This window comes from Micropterus dolomieu, linkage group LG08 (genome assembly GCF_021292245.1).
Source record: "Micropterus dolomieu isolate WLL.071019.BEF.003 ecotype Adirondacks linkage group LG08, ASM2129224v1, whole genome shotgun sequence".
NCBI lineage: Eukaryota > Metazoa > Chordata > Actinopteri > Centrarchiformes > Centrarchidae > Micropterus > Micropterus dolomieu.
In genome coordinates, this window is record NC_060157.1 from 7,084,221 (window position 1) to 7,107,409 (window position 23,189).

General features: G+C 39.5%; 5 protein-coding genes across 17 annotated transcripts in view; 4 read left to right on the plus strand and 1 right to left on the minus strand.

The window, feature by feature from the left end:
* The window catches only part of LOC123975203 (ceramide-1-phosphate transfer protein), a 3,693-nt gene extending 1,332 nt beyond the window's left edge, over window positions 1-2,361 (plus strand). Inside the window, exons 1-3 of one of the 2 annotated variants that reach the window (XM_046056473.1) lie at window positions 1,012-1,154; window positions 1,276-1,428; window positions 1,598-2,361. In XM_046056473.1, coding sequence (XP_045912429.1) covers window positions 1,295-1,428; window positions 1,598-2,120 — 657 coding nt within the window. In that variant the 5' untranslated portion in view covers window positions 1,012-1,154; window positions 1,276-1,294 and the 3' untranslated portion in view covers window positions 2,121-2,361. Of the gene's footprint in view, window positions 1-1,011; window positions 1,155-1,275; window positions 1,429-1,597 lie in introns of those variants that run through there. The other variant, XM_046056474.1, reaches the window with a different exon arrangement.
* LOC123975176 (basement membrane-specific heparan sulfate proteoglycan core protein-like) overlaps window positions 1-23,189 on the plus strand; it is a gene marked incomplete at its 3' end in the record, with an annotated part of 647,231 nt that overhangs the window by 410,458 nt on the left and 213,584 nt on the right.
* Window positions 4,882-7,203, plus strand: ubxn10 (UBX domain protein 10). 6 transcript variants are annotated; one of them, XM_046056468.1, is made up of 3 exons: window positions 4,882-5,075; window positions 5,158-5,536; window positions 5,606-7,203. In XM_046056468.1, the coding sequence occupies exons 2-3, from the start codon at window positions 5,246-5,248 to the stop codon at window positions 6,017-6,019; spliced, it is 705 nt and encodes a 234-aa protein (XP_045912424.1). In that variant the 5' UTR covers window positions 4,882-5,075; window positions 5,158-5,245; the 3' UTR covers window positions 6,020-7,203. The 6 variants fall into 6 exon arrangements, with proteins under 6 accessions (XP_045912424.1, XP_045912425.1, XP_045912421.1 ...); XM_046056469.1 differs by having other exon boundaries at window positions 4,884-5,128; window positions 5,316-7,203; XM_046056465.1 differs by having other exon boundaries at window positions 4,884-5,075; window positions 5,158-7,203.
* Window positions 7,307-12,398, minus strand: ddx19a (DEAD-box helicase 19a). Its single transcript, XM_046056444.1, has 11 exons — window positions 12,194-12,398; window positions 11,947-12,010; window positions 11,647-11,839; window positions 11,463-11,555; window positions 10,002-10,104; window positions 9,791-9,905; window positions 9,518-9,695; window positions 9,172-9,409; window positions 8,417-8,579; window positions 8,125-8,316; window positions 7,307-7,945 (listed from the first exon to the last, which is right to left on the minus strand). Exons 1-11 carry the CDS (start codon window positions 12,254-12,256, stop codon window positions 7,884-7,886), a joined length of 1,464 nt encoding a protein of 487 aa, XP_045912400.1. The 5' UTR covers window positions 12,257-12,398; the 3' UTR covers window positions 7,307-7,883.
* Window positions 17,537-23,189, plus strand: part of vwa5b1 (von Willebrand factor A domain containing 5B1) — a 26,810-nt gene continuing 21,157 nt past the window's right edge. Inside the window, exons 1-6 of the mRNA XM_046056475.1 lie at window positions 17,537-17,689; window positions 17,825-17,986; window positions 19,770-19,989; window positions 20,217-20,371; window positions 21,760-21,891; window positions 23,033-23,157. Of these exons, the coding sequence (XP_045912431.1) occupies window positions 17,551-17,689; window positions 17,825-17,986; window positions 19,770-19,989; window positions 20,217-20,371; window positions 21,760-21,891; window positions 23,033-23,157 (933 nt within the window). The 5' untranslated portion in view covers window positions 17,537-17,550. The remainder of the gene's footprint in view (window positions 17,690-17,824; window positions 17,987-19,769; window positions 19,990-20,216; window positions 20,372-21,759; window positions 21,892-23,032; window positions 23,158-23,189) is intronic.

Consider the following 23,189-nt stretch of genomic DNA (forward strand, 5'->3'; position numbering starts at 1 on the left):
ACCAGAACAAAGAAATATGACCACATTACTCCTATTTTAGCTTCATTACACTGGCTCCCAGTATGTTTTAGAATTGACTTTAAAATTTTATTGATCACTTTTAAAGCTCTGCATGGCCTCTCGCCTTGTTATATTTCTGAACTTTTAGTCCCATACACACCAGCACATACCTTGAGATCCTCGGGCAGAGGTCTGTTGTCTGTTCCAGAGTCTCGACTGAAAACTAAAGGGGACAGAGCGTTTGCTGTCAGGGCCCCGAGGCTCTGGAACAGCCTGCCCGAGGAAATCAGGTCGGCTGAGTCAGTGAACTCTTTTAAGTCCCTTCTTAAAACATACTTTTATAGGAGAGCCTTTCCCGATCTTATTTGACTTTATTTTATCCCTTTTATTTTATTCTATTTTATATTTATCTTAAACGTGTATTTTAGTCTTCAATGTTTTTATGCTTTTATCTTGTATTGTTTTTGTATTATTGTCTCTTGGGTATTATTGTCTTTACACTTGTTAAAGCACTTTGTAACTTGTTTTTGAAAAGTGCTCTACAAATAAAGATTATTATTATTATTATTATTATTATTATTATGATTATTAATGCCCTGATTAGCTGGGAACTGAAGTAAATAAAGTAGCCTAGATTTATACATGACAGTAAATAATATAGATTAAGCTATAGAATTTGTAACACAAGAAAATGTACAGCGTCATTTTTCCCATGTCATTTGGACAACAGTTTTTAAATCTCATGTCACCAATTAGAGTGTGGCATTAACATTTGTTTTAAAAAGCACAGCCACAGATGCTGATTGTTTTATTTTTTGATGCATTGATTGGAATTTCAACAAATATAACGAGAATGCCTCTGAAGTAAATTGCCTATCGAGCTTTAAAATCTATTTTAACAAATCACAGTGACATTCAGTTATCTAAATGTTACAGATCTCTAATTGATCGCATGGTAGCCACAGTCCTCTATTTTCTTACTGAAGCGCTGAACCTCCGACGCCATCGCTTTTATTTTGGAGGCAAAGTCACCAATATCCGGTGATTTCCGGCCCGCGTCTGCGCAGTAGAAGCAGATTAGAGAAGCAGTAACTTGTCTTACGGATACGAAGAGAAATGCTTAGTTTTTCTTTCACGTTTAAGTTTTCTTGGAGGTAATGTGTTCGCTCTGTGGTTGTTTACCTCAGTACTTACATTTGTTGCCATCTCCACTTTGTTAGCAGCCGTTAAATACCTTTGCTCATTCATTTGTTACCTGTCCGTTTTTGTCGGTAGCACTTCCGTATAGAAAACCATGGCAGATTCTGTTGATTCAGAAGACCAGACATTCTGCTTACAGGAGGTGCTCGACACTTTCAAGTTGTGTTTGTCCGAGAATAAAGAGGTCTACCTTGAACACTACGTCGCTGGGTGGCGTGGTCTTGTAAAGTAAGTTGGTCAAATCTTTTGGCATGTGTTGGACTTATGTGGTTTCTCTTGTGTGAACTGATAAAATGTGTATGCACTTACAGCCTGGTTAGCCAGTGCTGTACATACTACACTCAGCTGAAGCAGTCTACAAAGTGTCACTGAGGTGTTTTGTTCATCCCTTTAATAGGTTTCTGAACAGCTTGGGGAATGTCTTTGGCTTCATTTCCAAGGATGCTGTCAACAAGATCAAGATCCTGGTCAACTACCTGGAGGGTGAGAACGGGTCTCACTATGTCACTGTCCAGTCAATGGTAAAATATGAGCTGGAGAATGGACTAGTGGACCTGACCAAGAGGGGCAGCCATGCAGAGTCAGGCTGCCGTACTCTACTGAGGCTGCACCGTGCGCTGAGGTGGCTGGAGCTCTTCCTGGAGCGCCTCCGCACCAGCAGTGAGGACAGCAAGACATCTGTCATGTGTGCAGAGGCCTACAATGAGTCTCTTGCCCAGCACCACCCTTGGCTGGTCCGTAAGGCTGCAGGCATGGCGTTCTGCGTGCTCCCAGGGCGTCCCGCTTTCCTTGAAGTGATGAATGTAGGGCCTCCGGAGCAAGTCGTGGCCATGCTAGGGGACGCTCTACCTCTTATCTCTGAGGTGTACCAGATCACAGAGGAACTTTACGCTCAACATAATCTGCTTGATTTACCATAGAGAGCAACAAGTACTATTGTCTGCCACTTTAAATGATTAAATATCCTCTACTTGTCCCACCTGAAGGGCTTTAAAGCTAGCTACTACTCCTGTTTGGTGATTTAAGTGTTTCTCTGTACAGTGTTGGATACAAATAATTTAGCATCATTTCATTGATGCTAATCTGTACCTACTGCATTATCTACTGTTAATTATAATGTTGCATGTTAGTCTTTATAATCTGAATGAACTTTAAAATTCAGCTTTTGCTCATAGATTTATTTGTTTTTAATTTAAATTGTTGAAGGGAACAGAAGTCTTTGCTCAGTGCTAATAGCTGTTTGTTTTTCACAATTTATCCCCCAAAAAGACCAAGTTGATACAAATTATGTGGGGATATATTATTTAGAACCAGAGCTGCAAAGATCAGTTTGTTAATCAATTAGTTGATCTGATGAAAGTTAATCTGCAGCTATTTTGAGAATCGATTAAATATTGAAGTTATTTTTTCAAGCAAAAACACCAAATAGTTTGGTCTCACAATGTAGTAAATCATTATCAACCAATTTGATAATCAATAATGAAAATAATCTGATTTAGAACTGATAGTAATCATGATTTTATATATTAGAGAAATGCTTGTATGAAAGCTGTATAAGCTTCTCTGAGAGTAACCTCTTATTTGCAGGAAGGCCCTGATCCCATGTACACTCTACACATTTACACTTGGAAGCTGCCCAGCACAACCGCAGCCTCGTCTGCTGGCCACTGAGCAGCTCACCTGGAGCGGCTGGGGTTATGGGCCTTGCTTAAGGGCACCTCAGTGGTGGTAAATGAGGGACTATTTGTTTTACTTTCCATACCCAGATTTTATCCTGCTGGTCCGGGGATTGAACCAGCGACCTCCCGGGCACAAGCTCGCTTCTCTTAGAAGCCTTTGGGCATGATGTTCTCGTACCATATCTCATTCAAATTTTAACATATTTATACTCCTGTTACACGGTGGGTATTGCTGTAATCTAATACTAGATGATCTGATGTTTGGTGATACTAAGTACTGCATAAATTATCACGGTCTTATAGTAAAAAATACAGAAAAAAAGAATACCGGTAAACTGCAGCCTTAATGGGTGAGTAGCAGTTTCCAAACCACTTCTTCATCCATCCATCCATCCATCCATCGTCAACCGCTTATCCTGCGTACAGGGTCGAGGGCCAAACCACTTCTTTAGTGATTCAAAAAGTCTAAACTAATTTATCTGGGATATACATACTCTTAACATTACAGCCAGAAGTACTGGAATAATGTGGATCTTAAAATTTCTGTAAACACATACTTGCAGTTCAATGACCAAACCAAATACTACAACATTTTTACTTAGAGGAAAAGAATGTAATTTTGCTTTATAAACTGTTGTCAGCCACTTATGGAAGAAAAGCTTTAGTGTACTCAGAGTTGTTAACCCCACTGTATATAATAACTTTTCATTTAATTTATAAATAACAAAATATGCTGGTATTCTTTATTTGAAGTGATTGGTGTATTGTTATAAAAATGTACTGTACTTATAATGTACTATATATATATATATATATTATCATTAATTCAAACAATTTATAAACAGTGTAACTTAATAAAAAAGAAATCCACTTGGTTGATGGTTGTTAATTTGTGTTATGTTGATGTGACAATGGATTATAGAGCCATCTGATAAACATTTTGTCAAACAGCCTTTTACCTGAGAAAAGTTTTGTTACATGTGCAGAAAAGTATTGAAGTGGTAACCCTGCCCTTAAAACATCATTATTACACCAAATAAGGAGATATTGTTCTAATATTTGCAGACAAAGAAAAGACCAGTGTGTTATGCTACATAGCGGTGTTACTAATGATTTTCTTTTCTCTTATGAACAAACTGTTGTGAAATCCAATAACAGAAATCTAAACAGACTTATTAGGGATTTGGGAGAGTTAATGTTGTGTAAAAGGTACTTACACCACAAATCACGTTTTACACAGTGGTGGAAAACAACAAAGGTCCTTTACTTAAGTACACATTTGAGGCAAGTATTTCTATTTTCTACTACTTTTCAGAGGTAAATATTGTATTACTTCACTATATTTATTTTATAACTTAAGTTACCTGTTCCTTGCAGATGGCAGATACAGATTATTAATACAAAATATATAACAAATACATTATGATGTTTTGTTATAGGTTAAGATAAACCTTTATATATCCCAGCAAAGGGTTACAACTCACAAGCTACCCAGCAGTAGGCTATATGAGTAATTAAACTCAGCCTATTTACCAACTGCAACATTCACAACTTAATGCATCAATAATTATAATCAAACAAAATAATATATATTATTCTGAAATGGACAGTTCTGCATAGGTTAATTTTTACTTATTTAAGTATTTTTACATTAAATCTTTGAATGCAATACTTTTTCTTATAACAGAGTATTTCTATACAGTGGTATCCTGCATAAAAGTAAAAGTAAAAGTTGTTCACCAATGCTTTCACTGCTGGGCGTCTCTGAGATCTCAAACAGGATCAATGTCGTTTTCTGTGGCAGACTTTAAAATTCAGAATCATGTTTTTAAGCAGTTCTAACAAATATAGGAAATGTCACGAAGCATTAAGGTGATTCAACGATGTTAAATATGTTTTTGGTGCAGTTAAAGAAGGCCCGGACATCTCAGAACATAAGGTTTCAATCTGATTAATCTAATCTTAATCTAGCTGCAGTTACGCACTTCCAACATCAGGGGCCTCCCTGTCTCCAGCACACAAGTCGTCCTCAAGGCAACCAGACTGTCACGGCAACCTCGCCGACGCTCACTGGAGGTACTTCCTGCTGAAACTGGCAAACTGGATTGAAAGCGATTCAAAAGTAACGCGCACGAACGACGTTTTTAACGCTTAAACCTGTAATTTAGCTCCAGTAGCAGGCATCTGCTCTTCCAGGTAGTAAAACTTCTTCTAAAACGGTCTTAGAAGTGGAGATATTAACTTCTAAGGTATGGCTTTCTTTACTTTTTTTTTGAAGGATTGAAGCCAAGACAACAACTGCGATTCTTCACTGACAGACTTTTCTTTACTGTAATGCTAGAGAGAACCTTAACAGCTGGTTATCAATGCATTTAGCAAGGCCAAAGTCCTCCAAAGGGCGAAGCAGACCTGCTGTAAACAACTCTCTGCATGCAGGTGACACAGCCAGCATCCGGGGGCCACCTGTGTCTCCAAATTCTCCTGTGTACATCAGGCCGGACAGAAACCTCCACTTCCAGTCAGAGCCCATAATGTGGCAAGCCAGCCAGCTGAGCCAGGATGAAGTCCTGCAGATGCTGCAACACGCCCCTGCTGCTCCACCACAGTCCTTAAACAAGTACAAGGTCCTTCCATCCATAGAGAGGAGGCAGTCAGAGGTGAGTCTTGGGAGAAACCTGGACAAACAGATGTCCATGCTGAGCCTGTCTGATGATGCTATCCCACAGCAAAGGCGCAGGAATGAGGAGCCAGATCTCCCCATGGTGAAGGCTGTGACCCAGACCTGCAGCTCTGAGCTGGACAAGAGGGCTGATGTGCATCTCAGGGTCACACCTAAACCCCCTGAACCAGGACCAATAATGACCAAAGAAGCTGGTGCCACTGGCAGCTTGCTCCTAGCTATCCGAGCACCATGTGGTAGGAGGTTTCAGCAGCACTTTAACCCCACAGACACTCTGCTGACGGTGAAAGCCAGTGCAGAGGTCAGGTATGGAGTCAAATATGGAGACACTTCCATTGAGACCATGGATCTGCCACGCAGGACCTTCACAGATATGAATATGACCTTAGCCCAGTGTGGCATCTTGAACAGATGGTTGCTGTGCATCTCCCAGAATGACAGCATGGTGGAGCACGAGTGAGCTTTATGTTTTGCAGTTGAAATTTGTCTTAATGTTGGTATATAGAGTCCCCCACCACTCCAAAATGTGTTTTGCTTATTGTTTCTTCCCTTGGATGTTTGAGCCTCACTGCAGTACACAGTGATGTTGTGAGTTTGATGCTAGAAGGCTGTTTTCACATCCATCTGCTGAGGGGGGAAAGTGTGAAACCTCCAGCACACATACACTGAGGATGCACTTGTTAGTGAAGTATAAAGTAAACTGTCCGGCATTTTCAAATGGAAAAAGATTCAGGACTTTTCAATGAGTGAGATGAAAGGGAGGGAGGGACGTTATGGAGCCCCAGAAGTTTTATTATTTTGGATATTGTTTCCACAAGATTTGATAAAAATATCTTTTAGGACTTTAGATGTGCTTTAAGAGTTTTAAATTTAATTTTGTGATAAAACATCAGACTCAAAAAATAATTTATGTCTTAAAACATTTTTAAGTTCACAAGCTTTTTTGTGTGCAACTATTGACCAGCAAATTTTGAACAATTAAGTCAATTAATTCATCTAATGGCTTGTAAACACATTTTAAATGACTTGTTTGTTTATTCAGGGGGACTGCACAATACTTAAAATACTTGAACACAAATACATAAAATGTATACTTAGTCTTGTGACTGAAATTTAATTTTACAGACTTGTATGTGTTGAGTCACTTGTCTAAATGATGACACATGCTGCTCAAAAAGGAGAAAAAGGGATCCTATGTGTACACCAAACAGGAAAGCAGTAGGCCTCTTCGACACAAGACATTTTGAAGTGCAACAGTAAGAAAGGCACATGTGTAAATACCAAATGAATCACAGCCATCGCTGTCATTATTAGTAACGCCTTCTATTGTTCAAAATGACTGCTGTGAAAAAGGTCCATTTCAAACACTCACTCTGTTCTGACTGAAGTACTGCTTTTATATCACTTCCTATAGAATAGAGCCACAAAATGATTTCTGGATGGATAAGAGCAATGCGTTTATGAAGCGTGACATATGACTAATCAAGACACACATGCTCCTGTTCACTTACAAAATGTATTTAAATGATTAACACACTAAAGTGCAGAGAATTAAGTGGTTAGAGGGTTTTGAACATATTGTATATTCACTGAAGAAATACACGTTTGTCAGATTATGTTTAATAAAAGGTTCTGAGCAACTGATTCATTCTTTTGGTGTTACTTGATAAAAGGGCCAATGTCAGTCCTCTGACCATCTAAAGCAGTCAAACAAAAACAGCAATTCAACTGCAAGAAACTGAACAGGTTTCACATGCAACAGTATATTTATTTTTTATCCACACAGTAACAGCTCTGGCTTCACAGTCAGATCCCACACCAAATTAAGTTATGAGGAAACTAACTGTCAGGCACCACAAGGCTGAAGCATTCACTCAAATATCTGATCTCAACTTTTATCAAGCCGTGCAAACATCTGTAAGGGAGGCAGTCTTGTGCCCCACCAATCCTTCAAAAAAAAAAACAAACCACACACACACACATACACACTTCAGATAATCAAACACTGCAAACAATTAACTGTAGTAATATCACCACCCTTCTTAAATGCTGTTTTAACAGCTACTGGTTAGTTTAAGGTCTCTGGGAGACAGTTTAAAGGCTTAAGGTGACTCCAGTGATCAATCAATGCAGACACATCAAATGAAAGTCAAAGTGAAAACTTTGGCACAAATTAGTGCCATGAACTAAGTTTCCATAGCCAACATTAGCACGCATGTCTTTTCTGTAAACATTACAATCAATAAACCCTTGAAATAACTCAAGTCACATTTGACGTAACACGTCTAACTGCCTCAGTATTGGGAGTGCATGTAGCAAAGCATTCAGCTTATTAGGCTCTCCATCTCCTCAAGATTGCTGGTGTCAAGTTTTGTGATTCTCCTGTCTGTGAGAGAAGGAGAGATAACGTCATGTTAGGATCCTTATCAGAATCGGATTTATTGCCAAGTTCTTCTTACAAATACATGACTTGGTGAGCAGCAACAATAAACCTATGTAAATATAAAGACAGTGACAGGATTTATATTTGCTGTGTTAATCAAACTGAAAGAAACGGGAACATACTGAAATGCATTTCAATTTGGTTGATAATATCCATGCTGTGTTTGCTGTCAACCATATTGACAGCAAATCCTCTTCTGCCAAAGCGTCCTGTGCGGCCAATCCGGTGAAGGTATGTCTCATTGTCAGCGTTCCCATCCATGTCCACAGGCAGGTCAAAGTTGACCACAAGTGACACTTGTTCCACATCAATCCCTGTAGTCAACATAACCACAAATAGGTTGGGTACACTTATACTCACCTCCCAACATAAAGACGACGTTTTAATTAGTCAGTCAGTCTTAATCTCCCTCACCTCTGGAGCACACATTGGTGGTCACGAGCACCTTTTCCTTGCCGTTCCTGAAGCGTTCGATGACCGCAGCTCTCTGCTCCACGGTCATTTCCCCACTCAGCAATGCCACCTGGTGGCCCTCTTTGGTCAGGTTTGCAGTCAGCCAAGCTGCCATCTTGCGAGTCTGAAGAAAAACTATCAGCTGAACTGAATTGCTCATACTGCATCCTGTCAGGGGATATTTTGCTGAAATTTGAATTTTTGTTATTTGTGATAAATTAGATATATTTTTAAGTCATACCATAAGGTAACGTCTTAAAGAGACATGTTTTGGCCAATGCAGATGCATTAAAACACACCTTATCACCTGTCAATTTACCAAACGTCAACACCACACTTACATCTGGCTTTAACATGCAATCTGTATCTGGACATCCTATGTGGACAAGGAAAAACACTTCCTGACTTTGCCTCTACCTACTAGGTTTAGCTGCACATCAACAGCTACAAGTAGTAGCCAACAAGTCTTCCCTTCACGTGGGACTCTGCAAGTTTGTTGACATCCTCCAACCCTGCCTCATGTATGCACATATTTAGATGGAGAGAATTATTAATACCATGTATAAATGCAAAGGCCTGCGTATCAGATGCTTTGATCCATTTTGTGCATCCAGATACAGATCACCAGGTGTAATTGAGATCCAACAGCGAAAGGGAAAGTGTTTTTTTTCTCTCATTATATAGTGTGGACCAAACAGTTCAAACAACTGACTTACATGGCAGAAGATCATGGCCTGTGCAATGGTAAGGGTGCCATATAGATTACACAGTGCTGTGAATTTGTCTTCCTTCTCCTTACAGACCACATAGAACTGCTTGATGGTGTCCAGAGTCTCCTCTTCACGCTTCAGCCTGATGATATTGGGATCGGGAACCACATGCTCTGCAAACTTCCACACAGAGTCCTCAAAGGTTGCAGAAAAAAGGAGCATCTGACAGTCCTTTGTCAGTTGTCTGCATTGGTACGGAGAGAAAAGAAGAAAATATTGTGACGAGAGGCTTGTTGACCGACATGACAAATTAAACTCTTGTCATTGGTAGGCTTCTCTGAAAGGAACCCACCTATGGATACGTATGCTCTGGTCCCGATGACCCTGTGTGGCGATCATCACATCAGCCTCGTCCAGCACAAACATAGTAATCTTCTTTGGGTCGATGAGCTTGTACTTGGTGCACCAGTCGAGGATTGTACCCGGCGTTCCTATGACAATCTGCTGCTGCAACTTGGTGCCTCGCTCCACTGAACAGAATGCAGAAATTCACATAGTGATATAACCAACACCGGCTCTCTCATGACTTCATCCAACGTAACTACACTTAAGGTCACATTCTTACTTTTGCTGCCTCGAATTCCATATGCCAGTTTCACATCAGGACAAAATTTCCCCATTTGCTCGATTACTTGACCAATCTGCAGCGCAAGCTCATATGTTGGCGAGATGCAAAGGCACTGAAAGAACCAAACCATTTTTAAATGGAGAGTTTACTTCAGCGTCTCCAACTGAAGGGACACTGGGTGGCTCTGCAGACTACATGTTACACTTACCTGAGTCCACTTTTTAGCTGGGTTTACATGGCTGAGCATTGCGAGAGAAAAAGCAGCGGTTTTACCTGTGCCAGACTGAGACTGGGCAATCAGATTCTGAGGTCTGGAACCAGAGAAAATACACACATAAAGAAGTTAATAAATACCAGACAAGCCTGATGCAAGTGTGGTAAAATTCTCTTAATAGCTACTTCATAGTTTTTAGCATTAAATTAAAGGATGATAGTTATAGTCCATTTTAGAACTGAAACTGGTCAGAGACTGTGATAATCTATTAATCATGTGTCATTTTTCAAGCAGAAATAAGTGAGATGTGCTTCATTTCTTGCCCTTACATTATAGTAAAGTGAATATTTTGACTACTTGTTGAATTAAAGACATTTGATGGAGGTCACCTTCATCACCAAGACATTGGGCCCTTTTCACAATATTCTAATGATTTACAGAACAAACTGGCAGATAAATTGATAAAAATAATTGTTAGTTGTAGCCCTAGTCCATTTTACTTCAGGATAAATCAGAGAGAGAGAGAGAGAGAGAGAGAGAGAGAGAGAGAGAGAGAGAGAGAATGTCTAGTTTACATTTAGTTGTCCAAATTAGTAAAACCATTGATATTTTATTATTTCTTGTTGATAGTATGTTCCAGCCATTTGAATGAACTGGGAAAAGTCAAAATTCTACCCCTAAAGCCAAATCCTGCATTAAACTGTTAAGTGAAACTGATAATTAGACGATCTAACTAGTCATTTTTCAATTAAAAATGCCAAACATTTGCTGGTTCCAGCTTTTCAGTTGTGAGGATTTACCACTCCTCTCAGTTTTATATTTAAATTGAATATTGAGTTTTGGATAGTTGGTTGGACAAAACAAGCAATTTGAATATGTCATCTTGAAATTATGATTATTTTCTGACTGAATTTAACAGGCGTAATAATCAATGAAAATAATTGCTATTAATGGAAGACTCCTTAAATAATCTGCATTCCATCAAAGTAAATTATTTGTTATTTTGTGGATATTATTTTGATTAATTGAATAATCATTTAGTCTAAAAATGTCAGCAAAAACACCTACTGGAATTTCCCAGAGTCCAAGGTGATGGTGTCGGGTCATTTAATCAAACCAATAGAGCAATATTTAGTCAATGTTCAATTTGCCATGTCATCAAAAGAGAAGAACAGCAAATCCTCATATTTGAGAAAAATGAGCAAGAAAATAAAGTATTTTGAAATTAAAACACCAACTCCTCCAACCTCAACAAATTGCTGACAATATCTTTCCCCAAAGTCCAAGGTAATTCAAGTTTAAAGACATACATAGGAGAGAAGAGCAACAAATCCTTCCATTTGAGAAGCCTTTTCTTGATAAATGACTTGGTTATCAGAATTGTTTTATTAATTTTCTGTCCATTGACAAATCTGTGAATTAATTACTTCTTCAACAGAGTAAAAATGAACTCACGGCTGTGCCAACATCATGGGCAAAGCATTCTCCTGGATTCTGGATGGTCTGTTGAAACCCATGTTGTAGACACCCTTCAGCAGCTCAGGTTTCCTATTGATCATCAAGTCAAACAAAGATTAAATTGTTTGGGGGGGGGGGGGACATACTGTGCTCATCTATTTCAGATCAATTTCAAACTCACAGTCTCAGCTCCTCAAAGGTCTTCACAGAGTACAGAGGAGAGGTGGGGTCCCGCTGCAGAACCTCCACCTGGTTTCTGTTCCGCACCAGAGAGCGGCGGATCAGTTTATTCAACAGGGACTGTTCAGCCAGGTCCACTTTGTCCCCGTCTCTTGTCCAGCCTCCATTTTCAGCTCTCTCCGGCACAATGTTGCCTGCACAGGTGGAAAACCACACAAAAGTCCGTCAGACACCACGACAACTAAGCGGTAAAATTAGATAGCGGGGATGTTAATAAGGGGAGAACAACTAATTAAGTTACCATTTATGTCTCCTCTTATGTTGCGTGGACCACGCAGTCGATCCACCTTCTTTGAGAAGTCAATCTGGCCAGAGGAAATACAGTTTTATAACATTATAGGCTAAAAAATAATGCGAAAATTGTTAGCATGCCATATTGCAGACACAGCAGCTAGGTAGCATATTGAGCTAACCTGCTAACGAACGATGAGCAAGTTCGTTTGATGTTATTTTTCAAGCTGTTGGTCACCTTTAAAACTTAACCTTACCTGTATGGATGGAGTTGTAGCTTCTTGAACGTCGACTGCAACCGCCCACGAGTCTTCGGACATTTTCAAACATTAATTGTGGGTTTATTTCGACACAAATAAATTTTTATCAAAAAGTTTGATGTCAGCGTGAATGATGTGCGTGCAAAGTGCAGTGACGACAAGCCGCTGTCCAGACCTGGACCAACCGCAACCCGCTGGACCACACCACTGATGCTGCCTTCGGGGGCATCGGAATAATTAACATTTAAAGACCAGGCCACCAGAAGCAACCAATCATGGAGGTAAATAGAGGATAAATATAATTGACTTGTTGATTTAAAAAAGTCAGCTAAAGTTAACCATAATTCCGTGGCATATCTTGAGGTGAAAGTCGAAGGAAACGTTTTAGGAAACCCATATTTACCCTGATTCTACACTCTGACGACGATTTAAAAGTGACTATTATGATTCTGTCTATCTCCCTGTATGATGTTGGCTGTAAAATATGTTCTTATTGTTTCATAGTCGCTTTTATGTGTGTTTGTGTGTTTTTTAGAACGACAGTGAAACAATTGAATGCAGACAATGTTATTTTTACGAGGTTTATGAGGAATACCTGAAGGCTCCGTAGTGTTCCCACCCTTTTCGTAGAGTGAACCTGCTGACACACCCATCACACAGACCCACCACACAATGCACAACAGAAGGACTACATAATAAGGTTTTTTGAATGATAGGAAATATACCAATCTAATTTTTATAGAAATCCATAAAAAACAATTGCAATAATATTGCACATGACATTTTATAAGATGTATATTGCACGTTATGTGAAATGTAGGCTATTTCTATTATAAACTTGCTTTCCATTTCATAAATATTACTCTATGGGCTTCATCTTGAGTGTTGGTTGATTTAGTTTCTTCATTACAGTCAGTCAATTCATGTTAAGTTTATAAATCTAAAAACATTATAGCTAGGAATATATCATAGGTCTTTAAATAGTAGGGCTGCAAGTAATTATTATTTTCATCATTGATTATTCTGCCTGTTACTATTTCTTTTGTTAACTGATTACTATTTTCTATTTAGTAGGAGGGTTAAAGGCAAATTCCACTTAAAGTTAGATGTTGAGGTTTAGACGTTAGATGTTGAACTAGTGCTGCAGTTATTATTATTTTTGATTAATTCATTCATTGTTTGATCTATAAAATGTCAAAAAAAATAATGAAAAATGTCACAACTTCAGAGAACCCAAGGTGACATCTTCAAATTAATTGTTTAGTGGACCAACAGTCCAGAGCCTTAAAATCATTCAATTTAAAATCAGGTAAGAAAAAGAAATGCAACAAATTTTCACATTAGAGGAGAATTTTTGTGTGAAAAAGAATTAAAATAAATAAATGTCTCTATTGTCTAATTGTTTCCGCCCTGTTCACCTGTTAAGGACATGTTTACCATGCATCTGATGATGACTCACTAGTCAAAGCAGAGCAGAAAGGATTAGCCGACCTATTGGTGTGGTTATCATTTAAGTAAAAAATACTGCATGTTCTCAAGATCCAGCATCTCTAATAGGATTTGCATGTTTTCTTTGTCTAATGTGACTGATGTCCCCGATTCTATGGGGTGTTTGGACTATTAGGTGGACAAAACAAGTAATTTGTTGACTTTGCCTTAAGCTTTAGGAATTTAGGGAAATTGTCATTATTTTCTGATAGACCAAAACAAAATAAATTAACAGATCAATCAATCGGCTGCTGAAATAAAATCATTTAAGTGGAATTTGTCTTTAACCCTTCCACTGTTCAGTTGTTGTGAGACAGACAGAAAGTGAGTGTGTCAGTGTGTGTGTTTGTGTGAGTGTGACCGGGTTTGAATGGTTGAGAAACAGATAGACAGTAAGAGGGAGGGGTGGGGGGTACAGAGTTTTATTGGCTGCAGGTTGATTCAATTTGGAGGCGGATGTTGAGTTTCTGCCAACCCACACTCACACAAAGACACGCACGCATACACACACACACACACACACACACACACACACACACACAGACACTGTCTACATTTTCACGACTACCAAAATGACTTCATAAACACACATTAATTGTCATGGTAACCTTGCAGGAAAACAGATGGATCAAACCGAGTGATCACAAAAACATAGAGACAGCCAAACACCCACATAGGATTTAAAACATTAAGAGCTTTCCAATTACACCGGAGAGAGGGAGAGAGAGAGATTATAGGTGATATGAGGGGGGCATGTAGTGCTCCCTCACCCACCCATCTGTTCCAGCCTTTTTTTTTCACTCTCATGGTGTTCACTCTGATCCCAGCTATTAAAAAGATACCTGGATGGTTCTTGTTGTCATTGATGTCAGGGAGGACTGGAGTGAGTGGGTGGTGCTGATGCTTTGAATGCGCATCTAAAGGGAAGGGGGATGTTTATTGGAAGGACTGGACCCACTGTCTCAGCCCCCCTCTCTCTCCCTCAAGCCCTCCAACTCCAGCATCCACAGCGAGGAGGAGGAGGGAGGAGAATAAATGCAACCGCTTTTGCAACCACATGTTGCTGTGCTTGATTGAACTGCTGCTGCAACAGCTCCTACCTTTCCTTTTCTTTGCGGTGTACATCCAACTAACAATGTGGCCACTGCATCTGTAGCTTCTGCCACCTGTGGCAGCACTCCCATTCCCTCTACGCCACAAAGAGAGAACAAAAAAGGGGAGCTGAGAGAGGTCGCAGAGGAGGAGAATATCTTTCCTGATAAGTGGACTTCTAACAGAGATTCTTGCTGCATACCCAACTGACACAAATGAAAGGTAAGATAATGAGGCTGATAATGTATCATTATATCAGATGCATTTTCACGTCGCCGTGTGTCTCTCTGATGATTCATATATTAAAGGTCCCTGTCATTTGTTTAAAATAAAGAAAGGTCGACCAGTCAGATGATTAAAACTACTGGTGACACTGTAAACAGATATCCAGACACTGTGTTCCAACAGGTGGTTACCACAGGATCTGCACTCTGTTTTGACACTAATGAGTGCAGAGGAGTGTGGCAGTGTTCATAGGAAATGTTGAGTTGATGGTTTGGTGGTCTTTTAGCAAACCCAGGAGGGAGGCAGGGTGATTCATTTGACTGAGCCAACCAAGAGAGAAGCATCCTGGGACTGCCACTTTTAACACTAATTACTATAAGCTGAAAGACAGTATAGAAAAGGATGCCTTGAAAAAAACTGACACCTGCCATGCAGAAAGTGGAAATTTATTTTTTAAAGCATAGTGTAAACTTATTTAGATTATAAATATCTTTAATTTCAGATTAATTTGATAAAATGTCTTGATGTTCAGTGTCTGTGTCTCATCACACATCAAACCGAGAGTTTGCAGTCCCGCTGTGCTTCAATTCTTCTTTCATTAAGTCATTATTTTATACACCTGTACGAGGAGAATGTTTCTATAGAGGGATGAAGGGATTGCCCCTATTTTTGGTTGACTGGACACATGATGGCACTGTCGAGACAGACAACTAAACAGTCTGTTTCTTTGCCATCAATAACCATGTGGTGCCTAAAACCCTGGTTTGAGTATAAGAAAGACTGATCGAATTTCTTATTGATTCTGAAGGTCTTCTTATGTAGTCAGGGAGTGTGAAGGTTGTGTCTTTGGAGATCATGCAGGTGAACCTTCTACAGTAACCTAGGTAAATATGATTGTGTGGTTTGTGTGAGATTGCCAGGTATTTTAAATGCAATCAGTCACAGTATCAAAAATAAAGGCAGACTTTAGAGATGGTAGTGGTCAGTCTGCAGTCACACAAGCAAGCAAGCAGAGCTGTCTCTATGGAAATTGCTTTCGTCATAACACTTCCTATCAAGCTGGGGCTCTGGTCGTACAGCAGACACAGACCCTTCACAGCACATAACCAAGATTACTGGCGGAGGAGATTAACAATGAAGCAAGTCCCCAAAGCAACAGATAATTTTATATCTTACATAATTAGCAATGTTGCATTCCTCCCTGAGAATTTATCTTTATGTATGTGAATTTTTGTTTTTCACCTCACATGGCGTTGAATACTCTTTTTATTTTTTTTTTGGTGTGTTGTAATGATGATACCACCCTAAATGTGTTTTACTGCTGTGACCTTTATCTCAAAATTACCTGTGTGATCCATCCTAAAGCTCCTTGGTTTTACATCATATCGTTTGAGGTTGGAATATCTATCTTTAGGTTAGATACATATCTCACTGAACTGAGATCTAGATAATAGCTGTTTGAGTGTATGAGAACCCGCTGTGTTTCTGATGTTATTGCTGGGTAACAAAAGTGACAATTATGGAAGGAACATGAATAAATCATGTGAAATATATAAAAAATATCAGAAAGTTTTATTTCAAGATGCCTCATTTCAAAAGTCTGTTTTTATCACATAGTGACATTTTCCCTAATAACACTTTTATTCCATACCACTTCATAATGTCTCTTTTCATGACAGTGGTGTTGATCCCTCCTTCCTTAGGCAAGCAAGATCAACATTTAGTCAGTTTTAGCCAGTTAGCACCAATCAACTATATAGCTGGTGCTGTAAAAAACTGACTGAATGAGCTTGAGCTTAACTAGGCTGCACATGCTACCTACCTAGCTGGCTAACTAGCTTGGCTGGGTTGTGAGCTTGGATTACAACATCAAAGCGACAAACCAGTGTTAACAGGAGCAGCAGCTAACATTAGCTAGTTAATTCACAGTTACCTCAGCTGTGTTTTGATTCTAATAGATGTTAGAGAAAAACACACAAAACTAGCTAACACTTCTAACACAGGCTCCTCACTTCCATGCTAAGTTACCAGTCTAGCTAGGTAGGTAGCATGAGCAACTTTGTTGAGCTAAATAAATAAATGTATATGTTAGTTTCTGTGTAACTTCCAGACTTTGACTAAATAACTTTGACATTGTCATTGCTCCAGCTAACAGGAGCTAACTGGCTACATTTGCTAGCAGTTGTTTAATTTGTTAGCATAAGAGTGAATAAGGGTTTTTTTTAAAAATAAAAATATAATAAATATATTTAATAGAACTTTATTATTATTACAATAAATAGAAAAACAGCATTTCATTATAATGAGTTGAGTTTTAATAATTTCCTCAATTATGTCATTAGTTTCAGTTGAATATTTCACACAATTTTTTCACATTTTCTTATTTTAATCCTCTTTATATATTTAATATTATTTATACAATATTTAAAAAACACTTTGCTTTGCTACAGCTTTTGCTTCTGGCATAAAATATCATTATCTTATGAGTTGGTTTAAAACCTTTTTTGTGTTTACATGTGGCAACAAACCAGAATCCTAAAACAAGCACCATGCCTGGACTCATTAACAAGGAGAACCGGAGCGCTCTGCCCCTTAGTGTCTCTGACATCACTTCCTGTGTCAGGGGTTATACTTTGGCCCTGACAGCCTCTATGACCTACGAAAATATCGAGGACCATGCAATTGAGGGTGAGTGTGAACACTACAGGAGACTAATTTGTATACTCCCGTTGTATGAATGATAGCCACTTTCAATTAATGTACTGTTATGCTCTGAAACACACTTTTGTAAATTTCACTTTTTTCTCTCCTACTGCCTTTTAGGGATGTTCATTTATCCGCTGGAGGAAAATTCCATTGTTGTGGGGTTCGAGTCTATGATATCCAGTCAGATTATAACACTGCAAATCAAAGACAAGGCAAAAATTGATGACTGTTATTTGGATTGCTGCAACACATCTAATGGAGGCCTCCAGAGTGGCAGTGGTAAGATGAAAGCTGTTGTAATCAATATTGTCATATTAGCACTGGGTCAAATTACTATGTGTAATTATGAAAGGGGTTGCTCCTAGTTGTAGTGATGAACCCATAGAGAATTATCTGACTCTGCAGTTCCCCTTCAATTGTCTTGTCAATTTTGATTTTCTGTTGGTTCACTTCATACAGTCTATGGTTCACTCTCACCACTCTCATCAACTCTTTTTCCAGCAGCAGCAGCAGCAGCAGCAGCAGCAGCAGCAGGCTGTTTTTAGTGAAGAATCTCATATAAGCCCACTGTACACTACCTGCTCAGCACCAGATGACAGACAGACAAAGTTGTCAACTAGCCGATGAACACAGTGGACCATTTAGCAGCTGTAGAACCAGATATTTCCCCTAGGAGTTGGTGGAGACAAATGGAGAGTGACTATTATATTTAATAACATTTGTCATTTCGCCTGAGACACGACTTTAAATTTATTTCATGTCTGTTTGATTTGTAAATAAGTGGCCAAAAAAATAATTTAGTTCAGGTTTAAAGGTGCACTCCACTGATAATACAAATAAAGATCAGTTTACACATTACATGAAGTTATACACTCTCAGCCTGTGAAATCAGTTCTTTAACATCTTCTGTGGCTCTGGAAGGTGCTTTCTGAAGTCTGAGAAATTACCCCTGATTAGGTTACCAGGGTTATCTAGAATCAAAATTATAACAGAAAGCCCTCATTACAAACTGCAAGCATGGGAAAGACATTTACCAAACACAGAGAGGTCTAATGGTGCGTTCCAATTACTATGGAAGTCAGAGCTGGAAATGACGTCACTCCCAAGTTGATCGCATTCCAGTACACAACAGATTTTCGTAAAACCAAGATGAGTGCTTCTCGCCATTGTTAGCAGTACCAGTTGATAACAATGCATTACCCGTTTTCTTGCACATACACAGTAGCAACATGCCCACAGATGTAATTTGGACAGTATTGTGTGTACAACTGATTTGATGAGTCACAAATAAAGACAGAAGTTGGATATTACTATGGCTTTAACTTTGTTGATGCTTAGAGCAGCCATTTTGGATTTTGAGTTCGGGATTGGTGAAGTTCTCCCAACTTTCTGAGTCGGAAATTCAACTTAAGGGGGCGTTCCACTTGAAATTTCCGACTGGGAACTTGGAAATTCCAATTTCCAGTATTTCCAAATTCCAGTAGAACGGGAACGCACCATAGGACAATATAGAGTTGCATTATGGGGTGTGAAGATTTAATAGTACTAAAGACTAAAAGGAAATCTCTGCCCTTGATCAGCAGTCTGTCTCTCATGAGTGCCCCAACTTTATGGAACTGCAATACTAAATTGCTGGAGTACCCCTTTAAGTCTTTTGTTGGGTACGCATTTGACCATATTTTCATCAGATGGACAATTTTTTAATGGAAAACTCTCTGAACTGCTTGAAAACGGCTCATTTGTAGTCCAGCCGCTTCCCTTTCATCCCTGTGACGTCACAGCCCCTAAATAAGATTTTGAACCTGAAAATGAGCATAATACCACCTCTTTGGTAGGAGTAGAAGTACCGTCTGTAGAACTAACTCTGAGGACAATCCTTCTGTACTGAGTACTGTACTAAACTAAGTGTTTAAATGAACTCTGATTGAGAAGAGATATTTATGACTTTAAAGATAACAGCAGTTTCCAGACAGCTTTACATTCGCTTGGTTGCCTTCAGATTCATATAAATTGTGGTACATTAAAAAATGTGGTTGTTTACTAATCTAGTCTGGTTTTACAGGACACATAGTGTTGGATGAGGATTTGGAAAGGACAGTGTTAGTTGTTAACCTTGGGATCATCCCTCCTATGGAGACGGTCCATATTCTAGTTAGTACTTCTTCTGAGCTCTCCACCCTGCCCAGCGGCGGTATAAGGGTCTCATCTCCACCTGTGTGTACACCCCGGGTACAGAGGACCATCAACGAGGAGCAGGGACTATCTCCAAACTTCTCCAGAACGTAAGAACAGATAAATTCATGAAAACAATATAAAAACAATATAAAAACTTGTTGAAATTACAGCATGTTACATGTTGTGTTCAAATTTGGTGTATTTTAAAATTGGGTTTGGCTGTATTTCTAGGCCACAAATGTGTGTTTTTATAGATGGAAGCTGACCATACTAACATTTGACATGTTTTTCAAGATGGCTCAGTTTTAATATAGTTGTGCTTTGCTACTTTTAGGCGGGACAGGCTCACTTGTGCCTCAAGTCCTCATGATCAAACTCCCAACTCCCCCCAGCTGTGGTTGGCTTCATTACTGGAGGAGGAGGCCATCAACTCCATGGACTATGAGTTTAACTTCCAGCTGGAGATTCGGGCTCCCTATCTCCTCGCAGGTTAGAGAATGAACCAATACTGGTGACATATTTGTTGGATATATTCTCTTAGGGCAAATCCACTTGTCAGCAGTAATCAAGAATTGCATTTCAGTGCTTCTTGAAAGCTCTCAAGTCTGCAATAAGATGTTATTAATGTGACGCATCCTGCAGTGAGCTGCAGAAAAGGGAATAAAGCACTGTTCTTTTGTGTGTTTTGCTTTCACACCTTGCTAAATGTTCTTTTATAGTTGGGTATTGGGAACATTAGTGGGCCATATAAAGTTGTGAATGGTTGATTTAACATTTTGGGATTATTTGCTATGAAGCTACAGCCAGGAGACTTGCCAGAGCTAGTATGCTCTGTCCCAAGGTATCAGCACAACTGAAGTTCAATGATTATCACTTTGTTTTACAAAAAACAGAGTGTAGATATGACTGATGTGGTTGTGTGCTGGGTTACGTCTTGGCCGGGAGCAGTCAATAGTCCAGCACATAAGTCCATGTGTTGGTTAGTAAGCTTTAGAGGTGCTGGTGGGTGGGTTTTATCACCTTTGGCGAGACTAGCTGTGTCCCCCGTTTCCAGTTTTTATGCTAAGCTAAGCAAACCGTCTGCTGGCTGAAGCTTCAAATTTATCATACAGATATGAGAGTGGTATTGATCTTCCCATCAAATTCTCAGCAAGACAGCAAGACATTTAATAAGTGTATTGTCCAAAATGTCAAACTGTTCCTTTAAATTTAGCAACTTGTTGATTTGAGCATCATAAAAATTCTCACATTATAATTCATAATTGCTTGTCTGTTTAGTCTTGATGTTTGCAGTGCATAAGTTATCTTACTTCTTTTCTTAAATCTTTTCTAATTTTGTTCCCATGTACAAATTGAGCATAGCGTAAGTTCAGGCAGGTAACAAAGTCAAGCTCAGCTCACAATCCCAGCACATCAGCGGATAGCAGACGATCTCAAAGCCAGCCTTTCCCTCTTAGCATTTATTGGCAAATTCAATACAAGGCACCTTATTTAAGCTGCTTAAGACTGCCTATCCTTGCGGCTTCCTCTGCAAGCCACTTTGCAACACGCCGCCAGCCCAGCTCCTCCTTTCAGGCTGTGTCTGACTTATCAGTGTCATTTGTGTTGTCATTGATGCCTGATCTGTTCTGTACCCTGGGGGGTTCTATGCTGCTGCTCTCTCTGCCTCGGGATTTCCATTTAAGCACATCGAAGGGCAGGGAGATGTGCTCTCACTGTCTTATGGCTTTCCACATGCAAATATCAGTTTCCTTGATAAAAGCTGTCCTGAATAAAATGGGAGTAATTTCCGTGGGGCCTACTGGTTTGTTATTACTGGTATTACTGGAGGTGGACCCACTGGTTATTTGATCTCCTGTGGTTGTTGCTCTGTGTAGGTGTAGAGAGCCCGTCTCATGCTATCCGAGCTGATGCAGACCCTCTGGCCCGCTCTGCCACCAGCGTCGTCATCACTCTGGCAGACAAGTACACTTATGACTGTCCTGTCGAAATCCTCATCTACCCGAGCGGTAGGTTCCACAGCTTCAAAACTCACTCACAGCATAGCAATTAGTCTTTCCTCCCCTCTCAAGTACACTAGTTGGACCTTGTTTACTTCTGCTCTGTCAGGCTTCTTTTACAGCAGGTTTTGTGTTAAGTATCTAATCAGATCAATTGCGAGGTGACTCACCAAAATGTCCTGTTGTTAATGTATGCCATGCCAGCGGAGTCAGACAGCATTCAGCATTGTGTGGGTGTGCAGCGTCAGGTCTGTTTTTTTAATCCTGTGCTCTCGTCTCTCTCTCATTCCCGCCTTGACCTACACTATGTGTGGGCCATTTGTCTCCCAGAGGCATGAATGAGCCATGGCCTCACTGATCCAATAGGCGTCTTATGAAGGTTTTGTTCACAAACAGACCTGCTACGAGTGCTGGGCAATTTAATTCAGCTCAGACTGGTGCTGCACTTTCAATCACAACATGGATGCTCAGTTTGAGCAGAGAGATGGAGCGGACTGAGCTGCATTACAGACACTGAAAACCAATAGAGATGATAAGGCCTAGAATTATTCACCAAGTACATGAATTTATGGACATTTATATTACATTTCAACCAGTGTTTCCCAGTAGAATATAGCAATATTTCCCACTAATATAATTAATTAATCATTAATCATGACCTGGACCTCTTTAAGCTGCAAAGTAACTAATTAATTTAGGGTCAACATATGAATTTCACAAAAGGTCAGAGGTCTGGAACAACAGTACTAGGGATTTTCTAGAATCACACACACTGCCTAGAGCAGGCTAGAAAAAAATATGTTACCTTTGTAAATAAAATGTAAGCCTTTTAATCTAAGGCCTTTTTATGAGAAAACTGAAATCAATGATTTTCAAGACCTGCCGATACTCTGCACTGAAGACAATTAACATTTCAAATCCCAAGGATTCGCAAAACTCTCTGAGCTTATTTTGTTTTCATGTGGCCCAGCTGTGATAAGCAATCACCTCTTCATTCTCACATCAACATGGGGATTCTGTGCTACTGATTACCACACTCCCCCACCTTGTGCTGCTACCTGGTGTCAATTTCAGGCACGTCCATCTGCTTTATAATCTTCCTGTATTATTTATAATCATGTCTATGTCCTGACCAACTGTTTTACTTTAGAGCCACATGTACCACATGTGCTCATTGAGAATGGAGACATGATGCAGGAGGAGTACGATGAGTATCTTCACGGCCGGAGCGATTTCATCAAGGCTACCAAGAAGGACTCCAGCAATGAGAGGAAAGTGAGTGAGTTCGTTTAGCTTTTTGGCTAGTA